The 23,821-nt window shown below is 32.6% G+C and overlaps 2 protein-coding genes across 3 annotated transcripts in view; both read left to right on the top strand.

Annotated features, from left to right (window-relative positions):
* The window catches only part of LOC133190372 (phosphoribosyl pyrophosphate synthase-associated protein 2-like), a 195,952-nt gene that overhangs the window by 13,936 nt on the left and 158,195 nt on the right, over positions 1–23,821 (top strand). The gene's annotated exons all lie outside the window — the stretch shown is intronic.
* Positions 146–23,153, top strand: LOC133190353 (pro-neuregulin-1, membrane-bound isoform-like). 2 transcript variants are annotated; one of them, XM_061325930.1, is made up of 9 exons: positions 146–886; positions 8,364–8,532; positions 8,801–8,910; positions 13,315–13,356; positions 16,496–16,604; positions 17,596–17,663; positions 20,072–20,177; positions 20,301–20,433; positions 20,537–23,153. In XM_061325930.1, the coding sequence occupies exons 1-9, from the start codon at positions 442–444 to the stop codon at positions 21,257–21,259; spliced, it is 1,905 nt and encodes a 634-aa protein (XP_061181914.1). In that variant the 5' UTR covers positions 146–441; the 3' UTR covers positions 21,260–23,153. The 2 variants fall into 2 exon arrangements, with proteins under 2 accessions (XP_061181914.1, XP_061181913.1); XM_061325929.1 differs by lacking the exon at positions 17,596–17,663 and adding an exon at positions 18,500–18,567 and having other exon boundaries at positions 147–886.

Below are 23,821 nucleotides of genomic sequence, written 5' to 3'. Positions count from 1 at the left end.
TAATGTGCGAATATACCATGTAACTTTCATATTTTACAAAAAAAAGGAGAGTCAATATTGACAACAAAAATCTCCGTAAACAATGGTAACTAAATAAATATAGGAAGTCAATTTATCAGAGCATAGCCCAGGATTAAATATAACTGAATAAACACCAGTGGAACGATATTAAACCTGATTAATATAAGTGAACTGTGTAAAATTAGCGAATTGATCTAATAGAAGTGAAAAGGGAATCTAATGACGGACGTTTGTTAATTTTGTTAATGATAATTAGATTAAACAAAAAAAGGCGGAACGAGTGAAAAGAATACGTACGTCACTCATTGAGGGGGCTTTCCCAGGTAAAATAGACCTGTCTGTCGTATCGAGGTCATATCGTAAACAGAACAGCGTGCGAGGATAACCAGTATGGACGATCGGAGTTTATAGTGAAAAACTATGAAGTTATACAGAATTCGATTCATCGTCTTAGGACTTTTATTACGTGTGTTTTTTGTGTGGTGTCAGACTTGTGGTACTAAATTTACGGACCCAGCCTCTAGTGCGTACCTTGCCGGGGCTGTGGTGGAAGGGAAAGTGACCAAAATCATGCCTCCTAATGAGGAGGGTAGATACAATGTGACTCTGGCCATCCGAAAAGTTAGAAAGGGTGCCAGTTTATTACCGAAGGGAAAGAAAACTAAACGATTAACGATTGGTGAATTCGGAGTGGAAAATTTAAGTGATTGTGTAACAAACATAACAAAATCAAACAAAAAATATTTCTTTTTTATTAAAAAAGTGACGACTGAAATTAGTACATTTTATAGAATTTCTGCGTTCCCTGTGTTAGCGTCGAAACAGACTGGACGATTAATTAGAAAGGCAGCATGCAAAACATGTGGTAAGTGTTGACCTTCCAGATTTTGCCATTACGTAGCTTTAACAGCATTTAAGGTGGATATTGTGACGACAGGTAAAAATATACCTTTACATGTTTGTGTTATTTAAAGTTATGTTTTTCGGTCTTCTATAGCCTTAAGTTTACATAGCAGAAATCAGATAGAGAAGCCGTGATATGCACTGGTTCATTTATCATTATAAGTCTACAATTCTGTATCTATCTAACACACCTTTCGTTCCACGTTGTGCAATTTCATCATATTTGTCAAGGTAAAACAAGATTAACAACGTTAATCTAAACTCCTGTCAGGTACACTACTACTGGCTTTAGGTGTGCCACTAATCTGAAAAGAAAAAAAAGAGATTATAAATATTTTTAGGACGAGATAAGGCCGTTGATTTCGCTTTTGGTAATTTGAGTTTTATATTTTTAAGAGGCTAAGATTCAGAAGACTTATTGCTAAAACAGATGGTAGATTTCTTTTCTATTATACACAAGACGAAGCAGCGAGTTGAATTGCCTACGAAAAAACCACATGCTGATGGTATAGCGGGGAAAACTTGTTAAATCTGTTAGCCCTATCTGCAAAGTAAATACACCGGTGTCTGCAAAAACAAGTTCTTTAATTTTACCTCGTCCGGTTAAAAAAAAAATGACGGAACTTCAAAATCAATTGATATACCCATGTCTGCTTTCTTACCATTGTCTTAATTAGAGAATCGTGAGTAATTGGTAATCGTCAATGCAGATGGTCTGAAAGTTTATAACTATCACTTGCAAGTGCATCTGTAGATTGATCTGTGTTGATAAAACGTCTCGGAATCTTCCGAACACGTTTTGTGAAGAATCGTTCACGATGTGTATTTACAAAAACAAGCAGATGAGGGCCTATTGGAGGGACATTTATCTTTGTTTTTCTACCGTTTGGTGTCTTGTTTTACATTAGACCTACACGATGTGAGATTGTATTACTGAGCTATATGGCTTACAGGGTAACAAAATTTGTGTGAAATACTTGTTCTTCCGTGTGGTAATGTTGGCTCAGTTCTGGTAATTCGCTGAAAGATATGTAAAATATTTGATATAACACGTCAATTTCTTTTAACAGAAATGTTTATACTTAGTTTAGAGAACTTAAGCTGCATATCTTCACATGACTAATGGTCAACTGGCCTGATTGATAAACTGTCAATATTACAGTTTTGTTTGATGAGACGTGGGTGGGGTTATTTGTCGAGTCTCAAAAATTCAAACTTCACCTGCAAGAAGTTAATTTGCAATACAAGTATTGCATACATTGGGCAGGGCCAATCAACCATCATGAATGAAAAGACATTTGTAAACGCTTGCCACATTCCATTGGACATAGCGTCCTACTCCCACACTCAATTGAAATCTTTATAGTGATAAGGACTTGTGTCTCACTTTTGTTAAACAAAGAAAATCAAAAACAAGTTCTCCCACTACCTTGTCAAAGCGACTGGCCTCTGTTCTGCATTCTTTTTTTTTATTTTGAATGACCATTGATAGCATTAATCCCCTTATTGTATAATTAAGGTGTTAAAATACCCTCTGTTGTCCACTAAGCATTTGGAGAGAGATTGTAGACATTGATATACATGTATACGCATTCATAGGTTGTTCGTGATATAATAAATGTTATTTCACGAACTCTTATTCTGAGATAATAAAATGTAATTTCAAGGCTTAGGATTATTCGGTCCTTTATGGGTTTATCTCTTTGGCTGTTGACTACTTTAACTGTAACCAATACTAGTCGCGGGCATTATGGTAATTCATATATTACTTTATAACACCTTATAAAATTTTATAGCGAAGTCATCATTGTAGAAGGTTCCTGGTTTTAACCTCAAAAGCGGAAAGCATGAATCAATGAATTAATTTCACGATGCATTAAGGCAATCAAGAATTATGATTTGCAGCACTTGGAATTTAAGAATTCTATATTTCAGAATATTTACGTTTGCAGTCGCCCTCACAACGTCAGGGGTACTAAGTCCACTCGTGGTTCCATAGCTACGACTGGACTCAGGACCCCTGACACTGTGAGGATGGTTTCCAATATGTCTGTGCTAAATGATTCTCTTTGTAAAATTCTGTCAATGAAATGCTATTATATTTTGATGAATATAGATTTTTCCATCAATGTCAACAGGACATTTCTGCAGTAAATGTATTGACAAAATAGTGAGATAATCACATCAATGAAAAGGTAGACATTTGATTTACATTAGTCCATTCATATTTCAAGGTAAATTATTTTACTTCTTTTTTTATCCATGTTAACAGTGGCTAATTTTGGATATGAAATGGATGGAAATTATGCCTTCATTTTTATCTTCATTTCAATAATTTCAATAATGCTATAAATTATTACGTAAAAAGTTTCAATCTTGATGACATTTGGAAAGTGTATGAATTGAAATTAGAAAAAAGAAGACAATACATTACTTTGGGGGAATGAAAAAATGGAAGATTAAAAAAGGGGGCAAGTGCAGGATAATAGGTATTTAAACCAGATGGGGATACAATAAACAATTTGGTTATTGTTTAGTTTTTGTGAGACAAAAATCAACTAATACTGCAGTTTTGGTAGCATCACTAGGAACGATCGACAAATGTTTACAATTAATATTCTGAACTTTTTTGTTGAGCTCTGTTGCAACATTTCAGGAATAACTTTGAAAATTTGGGTAAAACTGAAGATTACCGAAGAAAAATATTTAAAGTGGAAAATCTTACATGCAGCATCTAAAGCCATTTTAATAAAAGCGTTGAGGATTTAGGAACAATTATTTTATCTTTTGAAAATACTCCAGGGTGAATAATTTTTTTGCTGTTTGTTGAAATTTTGATAGCATTGATGAATTTTAATCAAGCTGCTTTTTTTATTTCTGGTTCTTTGACGCAGGTTGTGGATTTCAAACCTCTTGGAAAATAAATAGCTTGTTTGTCCGCCAAAAATTACTATCAAACATCTAGCCATGAAAACTGAAGGTTTGCACCAAGAAACTGCAAAATACTCGTTATGTTTTATGCTTCAGATCATTTGGAGATGATTAAATGAACATAAGAGATATCGCAATTCATAAACGTGCTCATTATACTCCAGCCTCAAAAGTATCATCACAGAGCAACAGGAAACCTAGTGAAAAAAAAATCATTGCCCTTGAAAAAAAACCCATTCATATATCACAGAGAGTTTAAGTTCATTATATCATCGTTAACTCAAAAAAAAAAAAAGAAGATATTATGAATTTAATAAATTCAAGTCCTTTTTTCCATAAATCTTCATGGATTTTAAACACACCTATGCATTTCGCCATGTATCTGTGTAATTCATTTTCACCAGGCTGCCAGATTTTTCCTGCTTAGATGAAAAAGAAAGTGATCTGTTTAATTCGAAAGCTGCAAGGGAGCAATGAGCTTGTATTTGGGTGATCTCATTATTAATGAAATAATTGTTTTACGAACATTAAATCGTCAGCTTGGCACATATGGAACAGACTGCGTTTTCATTATTTTGTAAATTCAAGAAAGTCTGCATCTTGTTAAAATGTCAGAATCTCGTTAATTAGTCAGACCGTTCTCTATCAAATGAAAAATTGCAGTTTTAAAATGATTTTTTAAAATTGCTTCTAATTTCAAAAACTGTTATTCAGCCAGGAAATACAACTTGCCATATATAAAACATCGAATGAAAAGTTGTCTGTATGACATTTTAAATCAACATTTTGTTTGCTCCAATATATTACGTTTGACTTTCCTGCACTAAATAACACAGAAATATAGATCGGAATCCACTAATACATTCACTTACCCCGAGCTTCTATAATTTTCACCTCTTTTTCTGTAATTTAGTACTAAGCTAAACCATAATGTTGACAACAAATTACGGAATAGACCACAACTTCTTCTATTTTGCTTTACATGCATCAAACGGATTCTACTGCCTATTATTTTCCTAAGCCTGGTTGTTCAATTTTTTAAAAGCATTTTGGTATGAAAGAAGGTAAGAAAGATATAAGTATTAATTTTTAAAATAGTAAGTGATAAGTATACTTGTATGCTTGATTTAATCCAAATACTAATTATTTGATAAAAATTGTATTGAATGATTTGGATAAGCATTTTAATGGATTGAATTTAATTAATTTGGATGAACTTTGGTACACATAGTAACTAAATGTTTCGACAAAATTTAAGAATTCTACTTTTATCTTTTATTTGGAATTTCAGGGCTTGTTTGAAGTATCCCCTTGTTATATGTTGGGGATAATACTAAAACACTTTACATGCTATTGCATTGTGACTAGAAAATGAAAGCAATTCTGTTAGTTTAACTTTTAAAGGGGATTAGGTTTAGGGTTATTTTCTCTCCAAATAACTACTTTCATCAATATTTGGACCAAGGTAACAATTCTAATTAGTGATTAGACAGGCTTTGATAATGTTATTATTTCATAAGTAAAAACTAATGCTATTGGCTATTTGTCTGGGAATGAAGGATTCCCTTAAATAACTCTGTATTTGCTTGAGAAGTGATATTGTAGTCTATGGTCCACTATTTTAATTCATTTAAATTCATTATTTATCTTGATTTGGATTTCTTCATTTCAAGTGTTGAAATCACGCTCACCACTGACTGTGCTGTTTTCGTAAGAACTTTGCTCTGAGTTACCAATGGGAATTTGATGTATTTAGTAAAGATTTTTATCCTAAGTTTTTGAATTACCTTAACAAAATGCAGAAAAAAGTTAAAAGTTACCAAAGTTCATAGTACGTATATTATTTTGGGTACATCATTATGCAATAACATTTTAAATAAAGAAATTTTCAGGAAGTAGATCCCCAGCATCATTTGTAACAAAATACTGATAAAGTCTTTATTTCTTGGCGTAATTTTTTTTACTCGCAACATCATCAGTTCAGCTGGTAAACATATCAGTTTAATATAAAAAAAATGATTACATCTACAGGGAATTAAGAACGTTGTCCTAAAGGACACATGCATGAAAATTTAAGAATTTTCAAATTTTACTAAGTTCAAATCTCTTGACAGCAGACGCTTAGATTGTTATCACTTTCATCATTAAATACTGGATGGATGGTTTAAGAAGAACAAGTTGAATTCTAAATGCAAAGAAGAAGATTTTTGCTTTTATCCTCCCTTTTGGAAGGGCCCGGTGAATTGAGAAAATATGACAACTACCTGCTATAATCCCATGTTGGGATTACATTCGATACACAATACCCTGTCTGCGACAAAAGCAAAAATATTTACCTAATCTATTTTCTAGTCATTACCTCAATATAAAGAAACTATAGGGCCAGGTATTGCTTACTGCATTTTACACAAGACTTTCGACAGTGCAGCAACTCGTTGCACACCAACTTTTTCTTAGACTTTCTCGACGTTGCTGCATTTTGCTGCAAAGAATTTTTTTACTTAAAATATTTCAAAATCATGGGATTAAGAAAAAGAAAAAATATGCCTAAAAGGTGGATTAAAAAGAAAAGAAGCTCCATTAAAGGTAGGAATGCTTGACTTAAATTAACCTGCTGTCTTGCTCGAGTATTCACTATGGTCTCAGGACTGTCTTAATTTAAATTGAAGAATTTAAAAAAAAAATGCAATGTACTTTTGAGCATGTTATCTTTTTTTATGTTATTTTAGATTATGTATATAATTCTATCACATTTAGCATTTCCTTCTCTCTCTGGTTGCACTTGTTTTATTGTGCTGGAAAATATACATGTACAAATTATCAATTAACACGAACCTTTAAGTTTCAGCTACAAATTATTTTTATAATACTACACTATAAGCCGGATTTCCTTTTTACCTTTTTATTTTGATTCACCATCCATTGGCCATTTTTTAAATATCATCATGTAAAATGATATCCGATAACTGCAACCGCACAAACATATGGTCAGATACACCCCCGCATACGGAATTTTTTAAATAAAAGTTCTACCTTTTTACAGGTATTTGATTTCTAATAAGAGGATAAATGAGAGAAAAAAAGGAGCGTGTAAAATCTATAAAATATGTGGTGCTCATGATCACTTAAAAACTTGTCCATCATCCGGTGTTTATTCAGAGCTTTTTATTTATGGAAATAAATAGGATGGAAATAAAATAATAGCAGTAAATCAATGATATATTATAGGGGGAAATCGATGAAATTTGAAAAGGAGATAAAATAATATAATCGTGAATCCTTGGTATTTAAGTAAAATTAGTACACTAATATTTTTATTTTTCACTGCGAATAATTTAATGTCTGTATCAACTTTCTAGCTGGAGAAATATTAAACGTGTTGATTGATAATCAATGTCAAAATACGGAGCAAAATAGACTGACAATAGCCATTGAAAAATATGTAGGAGTAGTTCTAGATCTCTAGTCTACGGGGGACAAAGGCATAGAAGTGATGATGATATCCTGAAAACTTGTCAATTGATAAACACTGTCATTCAAAAGGGAACATTGACTTGGCATTTTTATGTGGAGTAGAAATTCACTCAAGTCAATATTTGTAAAGAAAATGATCATCCTAGTGCACTAAACCAGAAATAAAAAATTGAATAAACAGATTATCAAAATAAAGAATTTTATTTTCATCACTGAAGTCTTTTAAGGTGTAGGATATCTTTTTTTTTTTTTTTTTTTTTTTTTTTTTTTTTTTTTTTGGTTGACCAGGATTGCCTTTCAGTTTTTGTTGGTTTTATTTAGGTTAGTATAGGAGGTTTACGCGCGTTCATTCTGATTTTTTCATGAATCATCAGTTTACTTATCTCCTGATATAATATGCTGAAGTAAAGCTGTGTGGTTTTTAAGTGTTGAAGTGTGTGATTTAATCTTTATAAGGAAGACACATATTTGTGGCGAGGATTGTAAAACCCGTCGTAATTAATCTCACGCCAGGTGTAAAACATGTTTGTTCCTCAATGATCTGAGAATTTTCTTTCAAAAATATAGGTATATGAGTGATTCACTATATTTCTTTAAAAATTACATCACACTTTCTCTGAAGGTGGAAGAAAAATCTCGTTATGTCACATCAAATGTAAAAAAAAAAAATCACTCTCACACTTTAGTAATTTGCTGGAGGATAATCTTTTGATTCCTGACCAATTTGTACAGTATTTTTATGCTCCAAAGGCCTTGGATAGTTCGTGCACAGTTAACTATTCTAACTGCGTCATCTCCTGCTAATTGACAAGAAAATGATAAATTAATATCTTGTTTATTGCAAGAAAATTTGGCTATCTATTTTATGTACATCACTGTCATTTACCTAATCAAGACATAATTTCTGCACAGACGTTCCAGAGCCTTATCTGTTGGAGGGAAAGTATCAAGTTTGATCCATGAAGTTATTTTAGAAGATGTTGATTTGAGTTGTTTCTACTTTAACGTGACCCCATCTTTCATTTAATTTTCAGGTAAAAAACCTGAGTTAAAGAAAATCAAAGCAAGAAAGGTGGTGGCTGGCAAGAGGCTGCAGCTACGATGTCGTCTGCGATCGGGAAAGCCAGATCCTGTGATAAAGTGGACCAAAAACGGAGTTCCAATTTCCGGAAAAACAAAGGGTGTTCAAATCAAAAATAGAAAGTATGTTCAATAAAACAATATATATATATATATATATATATATATATATATATATATATATATATATATATATATATATATATATATATATATATATATATATATATGTATGTATGTATATGTATATGTATATATATATATATATATATATATATATTTATTGGGGGTTTGCTTTATCAGATAATCAAAACTATATTCCTTTTGATGGAAATGACCTTACAATGCCGTTGACTGAGTTGTCTTTTAATTGATTTTTTTTGTTTCACAGGAAATATTCTCAGTTAAGAATAAACAAAGCATCAAATAAAGATTCAGGAATGTATAAATGCATAGCGACCAATGTTGTTGGATCAACGGAGAAATCCGTCAACATACAAGGTAAGATTAGTCCTTAATAAAAACATTGATAAAAATCATACACAATGAACAATACACTAGATGTACCAAGATTTTCCTGAACAATACACTCAATTGAACTTCTTAATTCACAATTACTTATTTTTCTCGTATGGAGAATTATTGTTTCGACCAGGGATTGAAAGTGTTTTTTGTGTCAAAATAAAGTCCATTTGCTAAGTAAAGAGGTTTACTCACTATTAAAAATGTCGTCAGTCATTGGATTGCTGAAAAAAACATAAACAGGAAAAAAGAAATAAGATGACTGAGGCAAGGTGGGGCACTTAGCGGGATACATTTCTTGAATGTCATTGGCTGCGGGGGGAAATCTAGAGTATGAATATCAGATCTTTATCTTGTGAACAATACTAAGTATAATGCACTATTTGTAGCATGTGAGTGTCCCTGTGTACCTGATAGACCTTCCTGTAAGTGAAGGAATATATCTTGTTTGGCCGGAGATTACAAGTACTTAAAAGTTCAAGAAGGACAGACTGTTTAGGCAGTGTTTGTCAATGGTTTCCCATCACAAAGAAAGGAACTTTGCAATAGTTGACCAAAGATACTATCGTCATTTAAAACAAACATTCAATTCAAAGTAAAACGAATTTTGAAAAGTAATCTAATTTTTTTTTCAGAAAATTGTAAATTTATTCTGACAAGAATATCGTTTATTTCAAACAAATGTCAATTTCCTATATTCTGACTCTTGGTCAACGTGACTTTTGGTCAATGACTTGCAAAAAGTTCTTGTGAAATCTTATCTAAGGGTCTTAACATGTTCAAAGGTTTAAAAATTCTAGCAAATGCATTTCAAGAGTACCCTAACGACTGTTAACAGCTCAATCTAAGTATTGTTATGTAAGAGGAGCCAAAAATATTTAAAGCGTCACCACTTATCTGCATATGGGTGTTCTGCAAATAATATTTTAATTCATTCAAAGACATGGGTCGCTGCCTTATAACCAGATATAATACCTGTACATGATTATAGTCTCTGCGGTTCCTTAAGATCGCCAGATTTCTGCTTAAGCGGAGACGAAATTATAACAAAATGTTTTAATCCCTGACTTACAGATTTTCTTGCCAGCCATAAGGTAGACCACATGGATTGCCGGAAGGGACAAATGAAACCAACATTCAGTTTACCTTTTCTCCGATTTAAATGCAAATTTAAACACATTTTTTTTAAATAGCTACATTTTTCAATGGGGTGTTTCTTTTTTTTTCGTCCAAACGTGTACTTGAAAAAAGACCTTAAAAGAAGATAAAACAAAAATGTTATCCATCCCAAATGGGATTATCTGTTCGCTGTATTCATTAAATAATTAATGTATTTTCATCCTCTTTACAAAACATTCGTTTAAATTGTTCAAAACTGTTCTCAATTTCGCATTCATAAAGACTTCAATAGCATTGTCAAACTTTAAGAAATGAACAATTGCCCGATTCTTGCGATCGTATTTTCGTAGTTTAGACCTACTTATACCCCTCGGTACATGTGTATTATGTAACAAAAATGTACAACCCGCATATTTTTGACCTTTCTTATCTTTAAGTGCATGTAAAGAACAAGTCGTTGAGTGTATGAATAACAAGCAAAATGACAAATCATTTCCTAAACCAAGTGAATGCATGTACGGGCAAAATATTTTTGTCAAAAATTAGAAATAACAAAACAAAGCAAAAGAAATTAAACCCCAGCGAAGAATTTAGAAATAACTTTCTAGATTTTTATTATGTATCAAATGACTGTTTAAACTTTGCAAAATACCTCTTGGGGGTTCCATTGCATTGTTTTAATATAGACAGCAAGGCGATAATCTCTATGCAGAACATCCACTTGAGCATTGCTTGACTGATGCATTCGATACTTGGTCAGTGGAAATTTTCCAATTGCTTCTTACTTTTAAGGGAAGGGGGATAGTGTACCCATCAGCTTATTTCATTATTTTGTTGATAAGGGATAGAACAAAAAAGACAAATACATTAACGACATTAACACATTGCTACAACACTGCTGAAAAAGTAATTTCGTGGTAAGTCCTGCACTCAGAAACCCATCAATCAAAGCGCACACGAGACCAAGCAAATCTCTACATCAGATCAACCAAAATCTTTTGTATCTTGTGTGACCCCTTATGATCATGTTCACCCCCCAGGAAAAGATTTGTTGACTTTGAATAAAGAATGTCCACTGAAGTAGAGACACCTTTAACCTGTAGACATTATCAATTATCAACACTAGTCTACTTGTTAAATGTGAGATTATGTATTTTAGAGGACATATTCCCCTCACCCGTTAGCGCCACTACGTCGTATAGTAGTATTGTCAATTTCACACACGCATCAAGACTTTGACCCGGAAAATAGTACCACGCTTAAAGCTTTTAAAATGGCCCTCCTTGATATATCATATTACCGTTCATTTTTATTTACACATTGTTGAGATCACAAAACATACCTGTCAAGTATAAGATACCAGAAATATTTTTAATGTGGGCATTTCGCAGCCCACATACTTGTAATATGTTAATTTGAGAAATCACCTCGAGTATAAGAAATGAAATGAAAACGAAGACAAGAATTGTTATGAATGAAACTGACGTTACCGTTGAAATAAAGGTGAAGATAAGATTTCTCAATTAAGGTAACCGTTAACAGAAGCTTGCCATGCCCTAATGCACCCCCTGAAACATGGGGGTTTATCTTAAATTCTAACAAATATTTGATTTTAGAACCCTCATTAAAATTTGCAATGTGGTTTCTCCTGGGGATCCAACATCCTGTCTTAGTTTTAACAAATTGGAATTTTGACAAAAAGGATATATTTTTTCAAATGTCTGTTGGGTTAATATTGCAGCATCAGGACTCATCGCACCTGTTAATCCACCTTCTAATCAGACAGGTTAGCATTCAATGTTCCCTGTATAAAAAAAAACCTTGCAGTAGCAGCCGTTATCAACAGGACCCCAATTTCAATGATAAATTCCTAAAAGTTTAAATTGGAGTTTAATTGTATCATAAAATATTTTTCTTTTAGAAATTTTCATATTTTGGCAGCATGGAGTTCAAATAACTCGCGTATCTGCAATAAATAACAGGTTGGCTGGTCCAGGGGCTTGCTTGGTAAAATATGTGTCAAAAAAATAAAGAAAAAACAAAACAAGAATTTGGTCAGGAGGAACCTCCTACCTGGATCCCTCCCTGTGTCTTTGGCAACGTTTACTAGCTATACAAGCACGTAAAATTGGCTTAAACGATAATAAATGGTAATTTTCAGATCGGGTTTATCTTTCTCCTCCTTAAAATCAAAGTATTTGATATGATTAGAGTGATTATCAGGATTAATGGCAATATCCCAATCAAAATACATACGGGAAAAAACGCCAAAACCGACAGCAAAGAGATAGAGATGAACATAACAGTTTATTTTCTTGTATCCTAATATTTTCCGAGACCCAAACATATTTTTTAAAGAAAAAATTGAAAGTTTCAATAGAAACTTGAGTAGAATCTTGGTGCAAATTCTAGATTATGTGATGGAGATTTCTAGTTTGTATATAGTACATTATATATGTAAGCCATTTCATTGTTTGAGGTAAATATATTTGAAATTTAATCTCCACCTGTTTACAAGTATACTAGAGGCTATTTCTGGTCAAACAATGTTCAGTTACATGTATATGCATATATGCAAGAATGGAATTTTAACTTAATCTCTCCGGGTTACTCCCTTCCACGTAAATCTGTGCAATCAGTGTACAGTATAACACGGGAAAGTTTTTAATGCAAGTTTATCAAGATTTTTTTTTTGTCCATTGATTATTAATCGCCCTCAATCCTGTTTTCATTCATCTTTTTACTATAAAGTTTTTGAGATTACGTTTTATGGCAATGACAATTTAATAAGCGTTCGATCTTTATGAATTAATGTGGCTTATAGATAATGTTTAAATATCCCTCACGTCAGGAACGAAAATAAGATTTGGCTTAACTCTTCATGTAAATTCCGTTTACATACAAATATATGTGAACTATGGCTGACAAATCACGGACTGATCATTTTAAGTACAATAGGACTAGATGTCATTATGAAATCAGCAGAATTAAGCCAGGTTTGGTACTTGATTCTTTTTTTTTTCTTTCTTGATTACTTGCCTTTTACGAGAAACAAATTCTCTTTTTGCTGGGTTATCTTCCTTTAATAAAATGGCTGCATGACATAAAAGTAAAATTATTGTTCATGAATTCAATTAGATAATGCAGATGTAGGATGGTAAGCTCTATGTGGTAGTCGCCATCATTTTCTTTATTGTTGTCATTTCCTTCAATGTTGGGTCATTCTATTAAATGCTGCTTATAATGATGACTTTAATTTTTCAGTTTCTCCTAGCAAGGGAACAACGACCAAAAAACCAACAAAACGTAAGTTTAACCCAACACTTTATAAATCTTCACGAGGTCTTTACACTTTCCTTGTAAAGGATGACTGCACTTAACGCCGGTTTTTGGGTCTTTTTCGGTTGCTTCTGTTGCTTTTATATCTAAACCTTAATTCACTTTTGTATATTTATGAAAGAATCCTGTCAATTTGGAACCAAATTTAAATCTTAAAATGATTTTAGACTGTGAAACAATAAAATGATTCAATGTTTTTTGTCCTTACTGCTTTCCAAATATAGAGAATTTACACTTACCTGCCCTTGATTGAACATTAGATATGCATGAGAGGTGGAGCTAACATTGTAAGAATGGGTCTAAAATTAGACTAGATAAATAACAATGACATGTTTGAAATAAGGAATGTGATCACTCTTTCCCATCTCCATCTCCATTCTATATGGCACAAATACACTACTGTCAAAGGTTTCAAAGCGAAATTAACAATATGATCACGTCCATGTAATTAAAGCAGATTTTTTATCAATGCCAGATGACTTAACGTGTTCGAACACAATGTCCTAGTTAGCACAAAACATGCTACCTTACAAGTCACGTGACGGAATTTAGTATTCACAGAGTTACCTGAGGTAGGAAATCACGTGGTGAATTATAATATTCAACATGTCACAACCCTTGGTTACAACACATAGAGCGAATGTAAGAAGAAGCAGTTTTTTCTCTTTTTAACCATGAGCGCATGTTTGTCTATTAATCTCCTTTTGACACATTATTATTTATGCAAATATACAACTACTGTTAAACGTAGAACAATAGACAAACATGCGCTGACTATGTATGAAGTCAGTAAAAAAGTGGGCGTCCTCATTATCGAACGGAGATTCAAGAAATTGTGATGACCCCTGCCTTTGAAAACAGATTCGAACTTCGTAAATACACACTTTTATTAAACGTAATTACATAAAGTTGTAGATTGGATGTTGACCATTCTTGCAATGAAAAGAAAAATGCTTGTTTTGAAAGTTTATTTTGTCGCAAATTTCGCATATCCTTAAGTGCAGTCATCCTTTATAGAGGAAAATATTTTATAAGTTTGAGCTATTTTTTTAAACCCTCGCTTTATCTCAATTTAAAAATAGAGAAAGGCTTTGGTTCCATTTATTTCAATTTCCACTCATTTTGTGTGATTAACTTTCACAGTTTACATGTCAGTTTAAAAATTTCAATTTATTAGTTACTGTGAACAATCCTAAAAAAGCTGTGCATCTTATCAAAATCTGTTTGGGTTTTCATAATCCCTTTAAAATTCTGGGGGTATCTGAGGGGGGATATCTAAAATTGCCTTAGTTATCAACACAAAACAGTAAATTGGATATTCCTAATCCCCATCGATGCTTTTTGCTCGAGAATCAAAATGATTACAAAGTTTAATAGACTTTAAGATATTGGGGAATCCTAATTTTGCTTCCACCTGTTTTAATGGCACATATAATAGATGTAAGAGGCAAAGAATATCTCGTCTCAGGTTTAGCAACCCACTGAACATTTTTAATGGTAAGAAACATCAAAGAATTGATTTTGTGAAACGCTGTGCACAATGTAAGCCTCTCCGATAAGTCCTTTTTAAGGAGGAAAAAAATCCCCAGCATGTTTTGATTAACATCGGGGATATGTCGCTTAAAAATTGTTTGGGTTGGCTAAAAAAAAAAAAAAAAAAAATTCAGTTTTCAGTTTCCATTCAACTTCTTCCTTTAAAAAGCAATGAAAATTGCATATCATATGCAATGTACTTAACAAAAGAGGTATCCCCTCAAAAAAGATTTTATCAGAAATAAAACTTTAATAGATGTAAAAATTGTTGAAAATATCGATAAAACTTGTTATAAAAGGTCAAAAAATGCTTATTCTCAAATAAATTAACACATGGTACACGCATTGTTTGACAGAGGCTTTCAGCAAATTGCATAATACTACCTCCACCAGGAGCACCTGGTCGATCATATTATGTGTCAAAATCATATCAAAATTTAACAGGAATATAAAATATAGGGATTTTTTCTGGTTGTGCTGAGTCGGTTCTTTATCTCCTTTTTTTCCTGAATGGCACTATTGGAAGTTAGAGCATATGTGACCGCCTTTTTTCCCGCCCTAATTATTTAATACATGTTGAAATGATAAGACGTATCTTCCTGAGGGGTATCATTTTTTTTAATGTACAGTAGTGGTTTCTTTAAATCAGAGGATGTTTGCCAGACTTAAAATTCGGGAAGCCACTCGGTACATTGTAGTTTATAAGGTTACATATTTTTATATTCATTAGATTTGTGTCCGATAAAACTTATCAAAATAATCGTTCAAACGTAAAATACATTAAGATCCGTAATATTAAATCGTTTATTTCATATTGGCGAACGGCAGAGATGAAACTGTTTTGAAATAAAATAAGCCATCTTCGAGAGTGGGCATGTGCACTTTGCGGAATAGGTTGTATTTCGTAAATAAGAAAAATCTTAATTATATTTTTATTTTTGATAGAAAAAATATGCCTCCTATCTTGGAAAAACCTTTGTAATTGTCCCCTGTCAGATCAAAGCCACCAAAGGACAGTTATGACTGGCCATCAGATATTAATTGTAGATTATTACTTAAATGTCTAGTAGACAAGCTAAAGTGTCATGTTTCCATAAATTAATTGTTTACGTGGACACACAGAGCGCAATAAACAGAGAGAAAAAACTTAAATAGAATTTTTCCACAATATTGGTATGGGGATATCCCACATGTGGCGATTTTGGCCACTTTATAGAAGTGCCCCTCCTATTTTTCGATATTTAATTTTTTTTTCATTATTTATTACACTTTACACGCAAGCTTAAGGACATTTCCTTTAAAAATTTACGAAATGTTTGTCCATTGGATACTTGTTATATTTGAACAATTTAAAATATTTAACAGTCCTTTGAGATTTGCACACCCTGCATTTAATAGAAATGTAATCTTAAACCAGAAATGCTGTGAATAAATCGCATTCCAACGTAAAGGATAAAAATTAAATGAATATAGAGACAGCATTTTAATGAATGGAAATTCGTTTTAAATAACTCAAATGACAGGTATTTAAAAAGCATATTTACTTAAGTGTACTTTTATTCTTTTTTAATAGCCACGACATCGGGCAGATATATTCCATGCAACAAACGAGATGCCCAAGACTATTGTTTGAATGGCGGAAAATGCCGAATTATTAAGGAGCTTGATCTTAAAACATGCACGTAAGTTTCCCCCTTTTTCCCTCTCATACAGACAAACATTATCTGTTAAATAATTCTGATTATAAAAGTTGTTTTAACTTGAAAAGCCAAAAAGGGGATTAAAAGAATAAGAAAGAGTTAATCTATCTTGATGATATAGACGTAAATTATGTTTGAATTTTATGAAGCAACCTGTTTATCGGATGTAAAAATCACCGCTACACTACAGAGATGAAATTCCACAGAGTTTTTACCCTTTGTGATGAAGATGTTACTGTACTAGTCCCGTTTTTTTCCAGACAGATCAACCATTATCACTTATCCTCGCCTAACCCCTGCTACACCGTTTATTACAATATTTTTTTATATATATATTCTTAAGCTACAAACATAACAGCGTGTTACTTGTGAATACGCAGGGAAGATGATTTTCCCATTTTTTATCTACCCTTAGATAAAACATTTGAGATGGGCAAATATCTTTCTGAAGTTTGATCTTGAAAAATCTTCATTTCATAAAAGATATTTGTGGCATCATTTTTCAGTTATCTTAATCTCCTTAACATGAACTGTGTTTATTTCCCCGAGTTTTCTGCAGAAAATATCATTTCTTCTCTTGCACAAAAAAAAATGTATTTTGAGATAATTTCAAATTGATGAATTATCGGCATTGACATTTTTATTTGTCTCGATCAGATAATACTTCCTTGCTTCCATACAAGCTTTATGTTTAGATGTCTTCTTTGCTTAAGCTCTATCAGATCTTCAAGGAAACTCGAAACTACCACATACATCAGTCGCAACTTCTCGGGCCTTTCCGACAAGCGGAAAATTTCCGAGCTTGTCGGAAAGGCCCGAGAAGATGCGATTGAACATTTACAATGTATGAACTCAATGTAAAATATGTTTGATACCACCTTCCAGATGAGTATAAGTGAGATATTAATTATGTATACATGTATTTATATATCTCATGAGTTGTAATGTTAAATGGTGATGGTATTATTATTAGTTGTCGTCGCAATTACCATGGAAAAAGATGCGCCCTACTCTCACCAGACATCCGGGATCTTATTGATGGTATGATATCCGACATTTTTTCTTCCGTGCATTCAAGCCTTATGTAGATTACCAGCATGGCATGTCATGTGCAAAGAATTACGAAGAAATTTTCAAAATATTAAATCAATTTACTTGAATTTCAACTTGAAAGTAAGAATATGGAAAACAACATCAGAAAAATTAGTTAATGTTGCACAGTGCATGTTGATCATTTTCACATGTTAAAGGGCATGCTAACATTTAGTTTCGTCTTAATTTCATTTCATTAGATAATTCTAGAAACACCACAAAAATACTAGAAAAAAGACCTAGATATTCAGCATGCAATGTCATTCAAAGATCAACATCATGATAGATGCCATTTTATTTAGAAATGTCATGAAATAACCCAAAAATGAATGCCATGTTTGGTTCTATCTATGTAATAACTTGACTGAACACGTTTGTCGGACGATCGCCACCGTTAAAACTAGCTGCAGATTGTTCATGTACCTAGTGCACTATATACGAAGCATTTTATATCCTAGTGTTCTGCAACAGTTCTTTATTTCCTAACGACTGCATTTTAATGTGTCAATCATGGAATAGTTATAGCATACATTGATTACGTAAAATAGAACATGCTTTTAGAAAATAGATAGAACCTCATTAACGTTAACTCACTAATTTGCAAGAGTTAGTTTCGTAATGAATTGTTGCAAAACATTGCTTGTGAATCCCTGCTACATAATATGTTTTTGCCTTGCACGTCACCATGACTGGTTCCCATCCCCCGTTTTGCTATCATATATATATGCTATTTACCACCATCTCTTTGTGAAAATTCATGTTTCTTTCTGGTTCCCTTACTTCAGATGTCCGGAAGCGTTTATAGGACAGCGTTGTCAGTTCCCGGATCCTTTCGCTAAAAAAATTACTACAGGTATATAGTCTGATGTATTGGCATGTCGAAAAGTCAGGGGACATGGTAGTTTGGAAAGAATGAAAATAAAATGACTCAAATACAAATTTAGGACAGAAAACACTTTTTCATATTCAATTAAAGAATGATTGTCAATCTTTCCAGACCACCAAAGTCTTTTGCTTGAGAAAAAAGAGAAGATTTAATGATAATTTACTAAACATTTTGAAACAGTCTGAAATTTAGCTGAGTATCCACCTTCAAGAAATACAACTTAACATTTTGTAAATTTTAATTCCAGAAAAAAATCTTCCTTCTTTCTGTTCCCATCCTCTTGAAACCCGAGCCCCGAGTTCGATCCCGAGATTATTTCTTCACTGTTTACAGTCACATTTCTAACACCCAAGGTCAACACAAACCTATTTCTGGAGCGCTATCATCCTTCTATCCACCCATATTCGGTTAACGGTGCTTTTGATATTTGGTGTTTTGATATTGTATTAAATGTAATTTATTTTTTGTAAGAAGGTTGGAAGTGCTTAAAATATGGTGAATGTTGCAACAAATTTTTTGTCGTTTTTTTCACATGTTGGCACATGTACAGTCAAAATGTTTTTTGATTACGATGGTACAAAATCCTCGGAATACATGTTGTGGAAATGCACTTGCTTTTGACGGTTTTATATTTTAGAGTTAAACAAGTCTATTAGATATATATTAGAAAATGAGCATATAAATTTTGATAAATATTTTTATATCATTTTGATATTTGCCAGAGGTACATCCAAATCTATAACGCTTACCATATTATTTATATATAATTATATCGTAGAATTTTTCATTCTTTCTTTCTCCTACAAAAATTACTTTGCTAGAATATCAGTCTTAAATTTATCATATATTAATCGGATATCTTTGTATTTTGCTAGGTTAATCATGGACACGAAAAAAAAATCACAATGCTTAACAACACCGCCGAGGCTTATTCCTATTCATCAGCGAAAGCCTAGCTGATTATATTAGCTACCGCTCGAAAAATAATATATTTATAATAGATTAACATTTTATACTGTTACAGACATGTATAATAACTAAGATATTAAGCGGGAAAAAATGGTCAAACGAGTAGAAATAAGCCAATTCTTTTTGAGAAGCAATTTTAAGAGAGAATAAATTCCTGAAATGTTGACTTTTTGGAGCTCGGAGCTAGGGAAAGAACATATGGCAACATTTGCAGAGTAATTTAATGTCGAGAAATCATTTTCACGCAAAGTTACCGATTTCCTAATTGCCACTGAAAAAGATCGAAAATTCTCTGTCAATATAATTAACAACAATGATTAGAATATAAAGTCTGTATTTCTTTCTTAAGGTGTTTACTTATCGGAGGCACATATTCTTTTATTGTATAATCTTTGTCATCATATTTATTAACAGTTAATTCTTCGTACGTTGCTGAAATGATATAATTGTTGATTACTGTTTAAGTAGAGAGTTAATACGTTTTTACTGGTTTCCTTTTTAGGAAATTCACCAAGTCCAGAACAGGATAGAACCCTGACAATCATAGGCATTGTAATTGGAATTTTGATTTTTGTCTGTTTCTGCATTGCATCCTACTTCCTTGCAAAGTAAGTAAACAGTGTTTTTACTTTAACTTCATGTCTTATTTTGGATTGAAATCATTCAAATTTTGAAACCATTTTTTACTTGCAACAAACTACTTTAAATGAAATGTCTCACTTTTCTACAAGGAATAGACGCATGGCATACTTGAAAAAACGAGCAGCCAAAAAGAAACATTTGAACGGCACAGTCAAACCGTACGTAGTGGTAGACCCGCCTTCGAATGGACGAATGCTACAGAGGCAGAATACGGTCAACATGGTAGGTACAGACGTAATTTCCTTTGTAACCAGAACCACTTTGATTCCCCTTTCACTGATTTTTAAAAGAAAATATACTGTATATGACGTTACTTCCGTTTTAGGAGACACAGACAGAGGAGGGAAGTCTCTACCCACCTTACCCGAATGCAAATCCTGGTTGGTCGAACGCTTATATAAATCTACAAGACAATGACTTTCTAAGAAATTCACCTGGTAATAGAAACTCGAGAACGCGACTTTCTGGTGTGTCAACTGAACGAGAAAGACCCACCTCCCAACCGGAAACGATGACGTCCCCGAAACCAATATACAATAGAAGTCCATCAGACCCAACAAGACCATCTTTACCTGCAGAACACCGCGGCGATATCATACCAAGATTGCGTGTCTCGGAAGACTCTGTTGGAAGCGACGGCGAAGAAGACGTTGATGAAATCACTTCGCTGCGGATCAGTGAAGACGACGAACGTACTCCGTTTGTGCAAAAACATCTGTCTGAATCTGGACGTTTTTCTCCAGATAGAAATTCTTTAAAAAACGACGATGACACATTGTCTCAGAGGTCGTCCTGTGTGGACGACGAAGAGCTGCGGCGGATATACTGTGCAGATGATAATGAGAGATACGGAAGAAGGTGTTCAGAGACTCTGTCATGGAACGAAAGAGGTTCCCCTGAACAGCTTGATCAACAGAATTGTTTCAATATAGAAGATCCAAAGTACTTAAAATCAAACAATTGTGCATATCTGGAAAATAATCAAGATAGCTTCGTCAATATTTATAGCACAGACATTTTAGAGGACAAGCCTTCCACGCCTGTTTAGCTCGCCGGAAGTGACAATGGAATACGCTCCGTGTTCCCCAAGATTCTGGTTCTTGTCTCCTTAAAGTCTCGCTGGCGGGGTTCTTAGGAGTCGAGTAATGCAGGCTACAAGAAATTTTGGTCCTTGGATGTCCGGGGACCTGATTGTTAAATAGATGGAATTTCGAGTATTATTGAAAAGTTAAGATAAATAAAACTTTGCTGTGTCGAAAAGATGAGGAAATGGATGCATTTTCGTTGTTTCTTTTTCACATACTTGTAACATATGCAATTATGAAATTAACAAAGTTTCAATTTAGTGCCACTATTATTTGACTGTGTGATAAACGTGATATTGATCACGTGATCGCACATATATGTTTCGTATGTCTCTCATCATTCCAGACCAGGTGATAAAATGTCTCAAGATGTATGTTGATAATGTATACATCCCAGTGATATTTTTTATATTATTATCTGATGCTTTTGAATAATACTTGGTTTTTGGACGGTTGTATTGTAAATATGCCTGTTATCTGTTATAATACCTTGTCCCATGGATTACTTTGTAATTTTTTCCTTTGAATTATTGTTGCTCTCTATGTTTTAATGTACAAAGTAAAAAATCAAGATATTTTCTAAATATCAAACTTTAGTCAGTTTTGATAAGGCATTTAATGTTCAAAAATGAAAACAACCAGTACAAAACTTACATTCCTTGTTTTTTTGTTCATATGTATATACAATCATGTCTTACTATTTATTGTTCAAAAATTGTGAGGAAATACATGTTTATATCGCCTTTAAACAATCGTTTTAGTGCTAATTGAACAAACAAACAAAAAAAGCAATCTCATTCTATGGTTTTTTCCCCAATTCGAACAATGTTGCCATATTAGCCACTGCCACGTCATAATTTTTTTCCATAATAGTGTAATTTAGATAACAATACCTAGCAGATATTACGCATGTCAGTTTTAATATACCGTAGAAAATTACATGATACATGAGTTATTTTTTTATTTGAGTTAAGTAGATGTCATTCATATGATTTTTACGCCATCACACTCTCGCGAAGTAAGCAAATCGTTGGACAGTTGTGCATTTACAGAAAGAATGAATATTGAAAGAAAGTCTATTTATTTGTTACAATTTAAACAAAATCTTCTCTAAGTATTGTAATCTTTATAAGATAATAATTATTTTTTTGTAACATTTTTTTTTTTTAAAAATATTGCTACAGTTTTCAATGTGCTGTTAAACTTTCTTTGCATTTGACTATCAATTATTGTAGACTTACTAGTATTTTGTCAACCTTTTATTGGATACCAATTTCATTTGCCTACAAATTTTTACTCGAAGAAATCCATGTTTTCCTTTTCTTTGATGCTTGCGTTTTTAAATCGAAAAAAAGGGTGTTTGGACAAATCAAAACTAAAGTCAGCAATTAAGGCAAACAAGAAAAAGTAAACCTTTTCTTTTCAACGTTTTGTACTTTTTATTTAGAAGTGAGAATTGCAGTATCTTTTTTTTTTTAAATTTGTGCGTAGTAGATCTTCTATTCTTGAATTTCCAGATTTATAAAAGACAATTTTTACTGATGTAAAACGTGATAACACAATCGGTCGCTTAAGGAAATTGACGGCCCCATTGCATTTTGGGAAAACAAGTTACTGACACTTTTCTTTATGTTTATTGTTTATCTTAACTTTCATCTTGTGAAAGCATCCTGTTGATGTTTTGTCCCCATTTATTTCCTTTTATGAAAAGTATTACAAATTATTATTTTTTTTCTTGTGGTGCTAGTATGAGAGATGTTAAAATGCTGTTATTTATTCCTCGTGTATGTTTAGTAATTGTACAATTAGATGTGAAGTATTTTTATAAATAAAAAATGCCTTTGAGTTATGATAAAACGTGTGGTTTTAATCCTATTTCATTGATGATACTGTCTTATCGACAAAAGGGCCGGGAGTTCAAAAGATTCAAAAATTGGCAAAGTATAACGTTTTCTGAATTGAGTTGGTAGATATATTTATTGACAGCATATGGACATCAACATATATCACGAAAAAATTCAGATCGAGACATTACATACAAACACTGATTTAAAGATCAACAAAAGATAAAGTACATGTAAAAATTGTGTTTCCTTCTTCTCGAAAGGGCACTTGGTGCTCGTGAAAACAAAGAAGTCGTTCTTTTTCAAAACATGTCACCGAGAAGAAAAGTTGACAAAGGAATAGCGTATAACTGAAATAAAGAAGAGCAAATAATGATTCTGTATTAAACCATATTTATGAAACTAAAAATTGCAGATTTGAACAGTGTTTGTACTGTATATATATATTGTAAAACAAAATATGACCAGGTTAAAACAAGAAAAGGTAGTACAGGTGTGTATGTACAAGACTTATTGAGATGACAAAATAAAATAACATAGAAATACATCTTCCTCTGCGTAAAGTTTGTGTTCAGAGCATCAAAACTTAAAAAAGAATAAGATGGACATCTTTGAAAGATCGTGTACTATAGTAGAGCATCTAATTAAAGACGGGGAAAGACTGCTAAACGGTCATTTTAC

This window comes from Saccostrea echinata, unplaced genomic scaffold, assembly GCF_033153115.1.
Source record: "Saccostrea echinata isolate AGI-Se365-2 ecotype Australia unplaced genomic scaffold, CSIRO_AGI_Sech_v1 ptg000022l, whole genome shotgun sequence".
Taxonomy (NCBI): domain Eukaryota; kingdom Metazoa; phylum Mollusca; class Bivalvia; order Ostreida; family Ostreidae; genus Saccostrea; species Saccostrea echinata.
This window is presented reverse-complemented; position numbering and strand designations above follow the sequence as displayed.

Bases quoted from the DNA above. Each gene is read 5' to 3' on its own strand.
- LOC133190353 (XM_061325930.1), top strand. From the start codon at position 442: ATGAAGTTATACAGAATTCGATTCATCGTCTTAGGACTTTTATTACGT. The intron at 887-8,363 runs GTAAGTGTTGAC...TTTAATTTTCAG, and splicing joins GGCAGCATGCAAAACATGTG to GTAAAAAACCTGAGTTAAAG. The intron at 17,664-20,071 runs GTATGATATCCG...TTTCCTTTTTAG, and splicing joins CATCCGGGATCTTATTGATG to GAAATTCACCAAGTCCAGAA.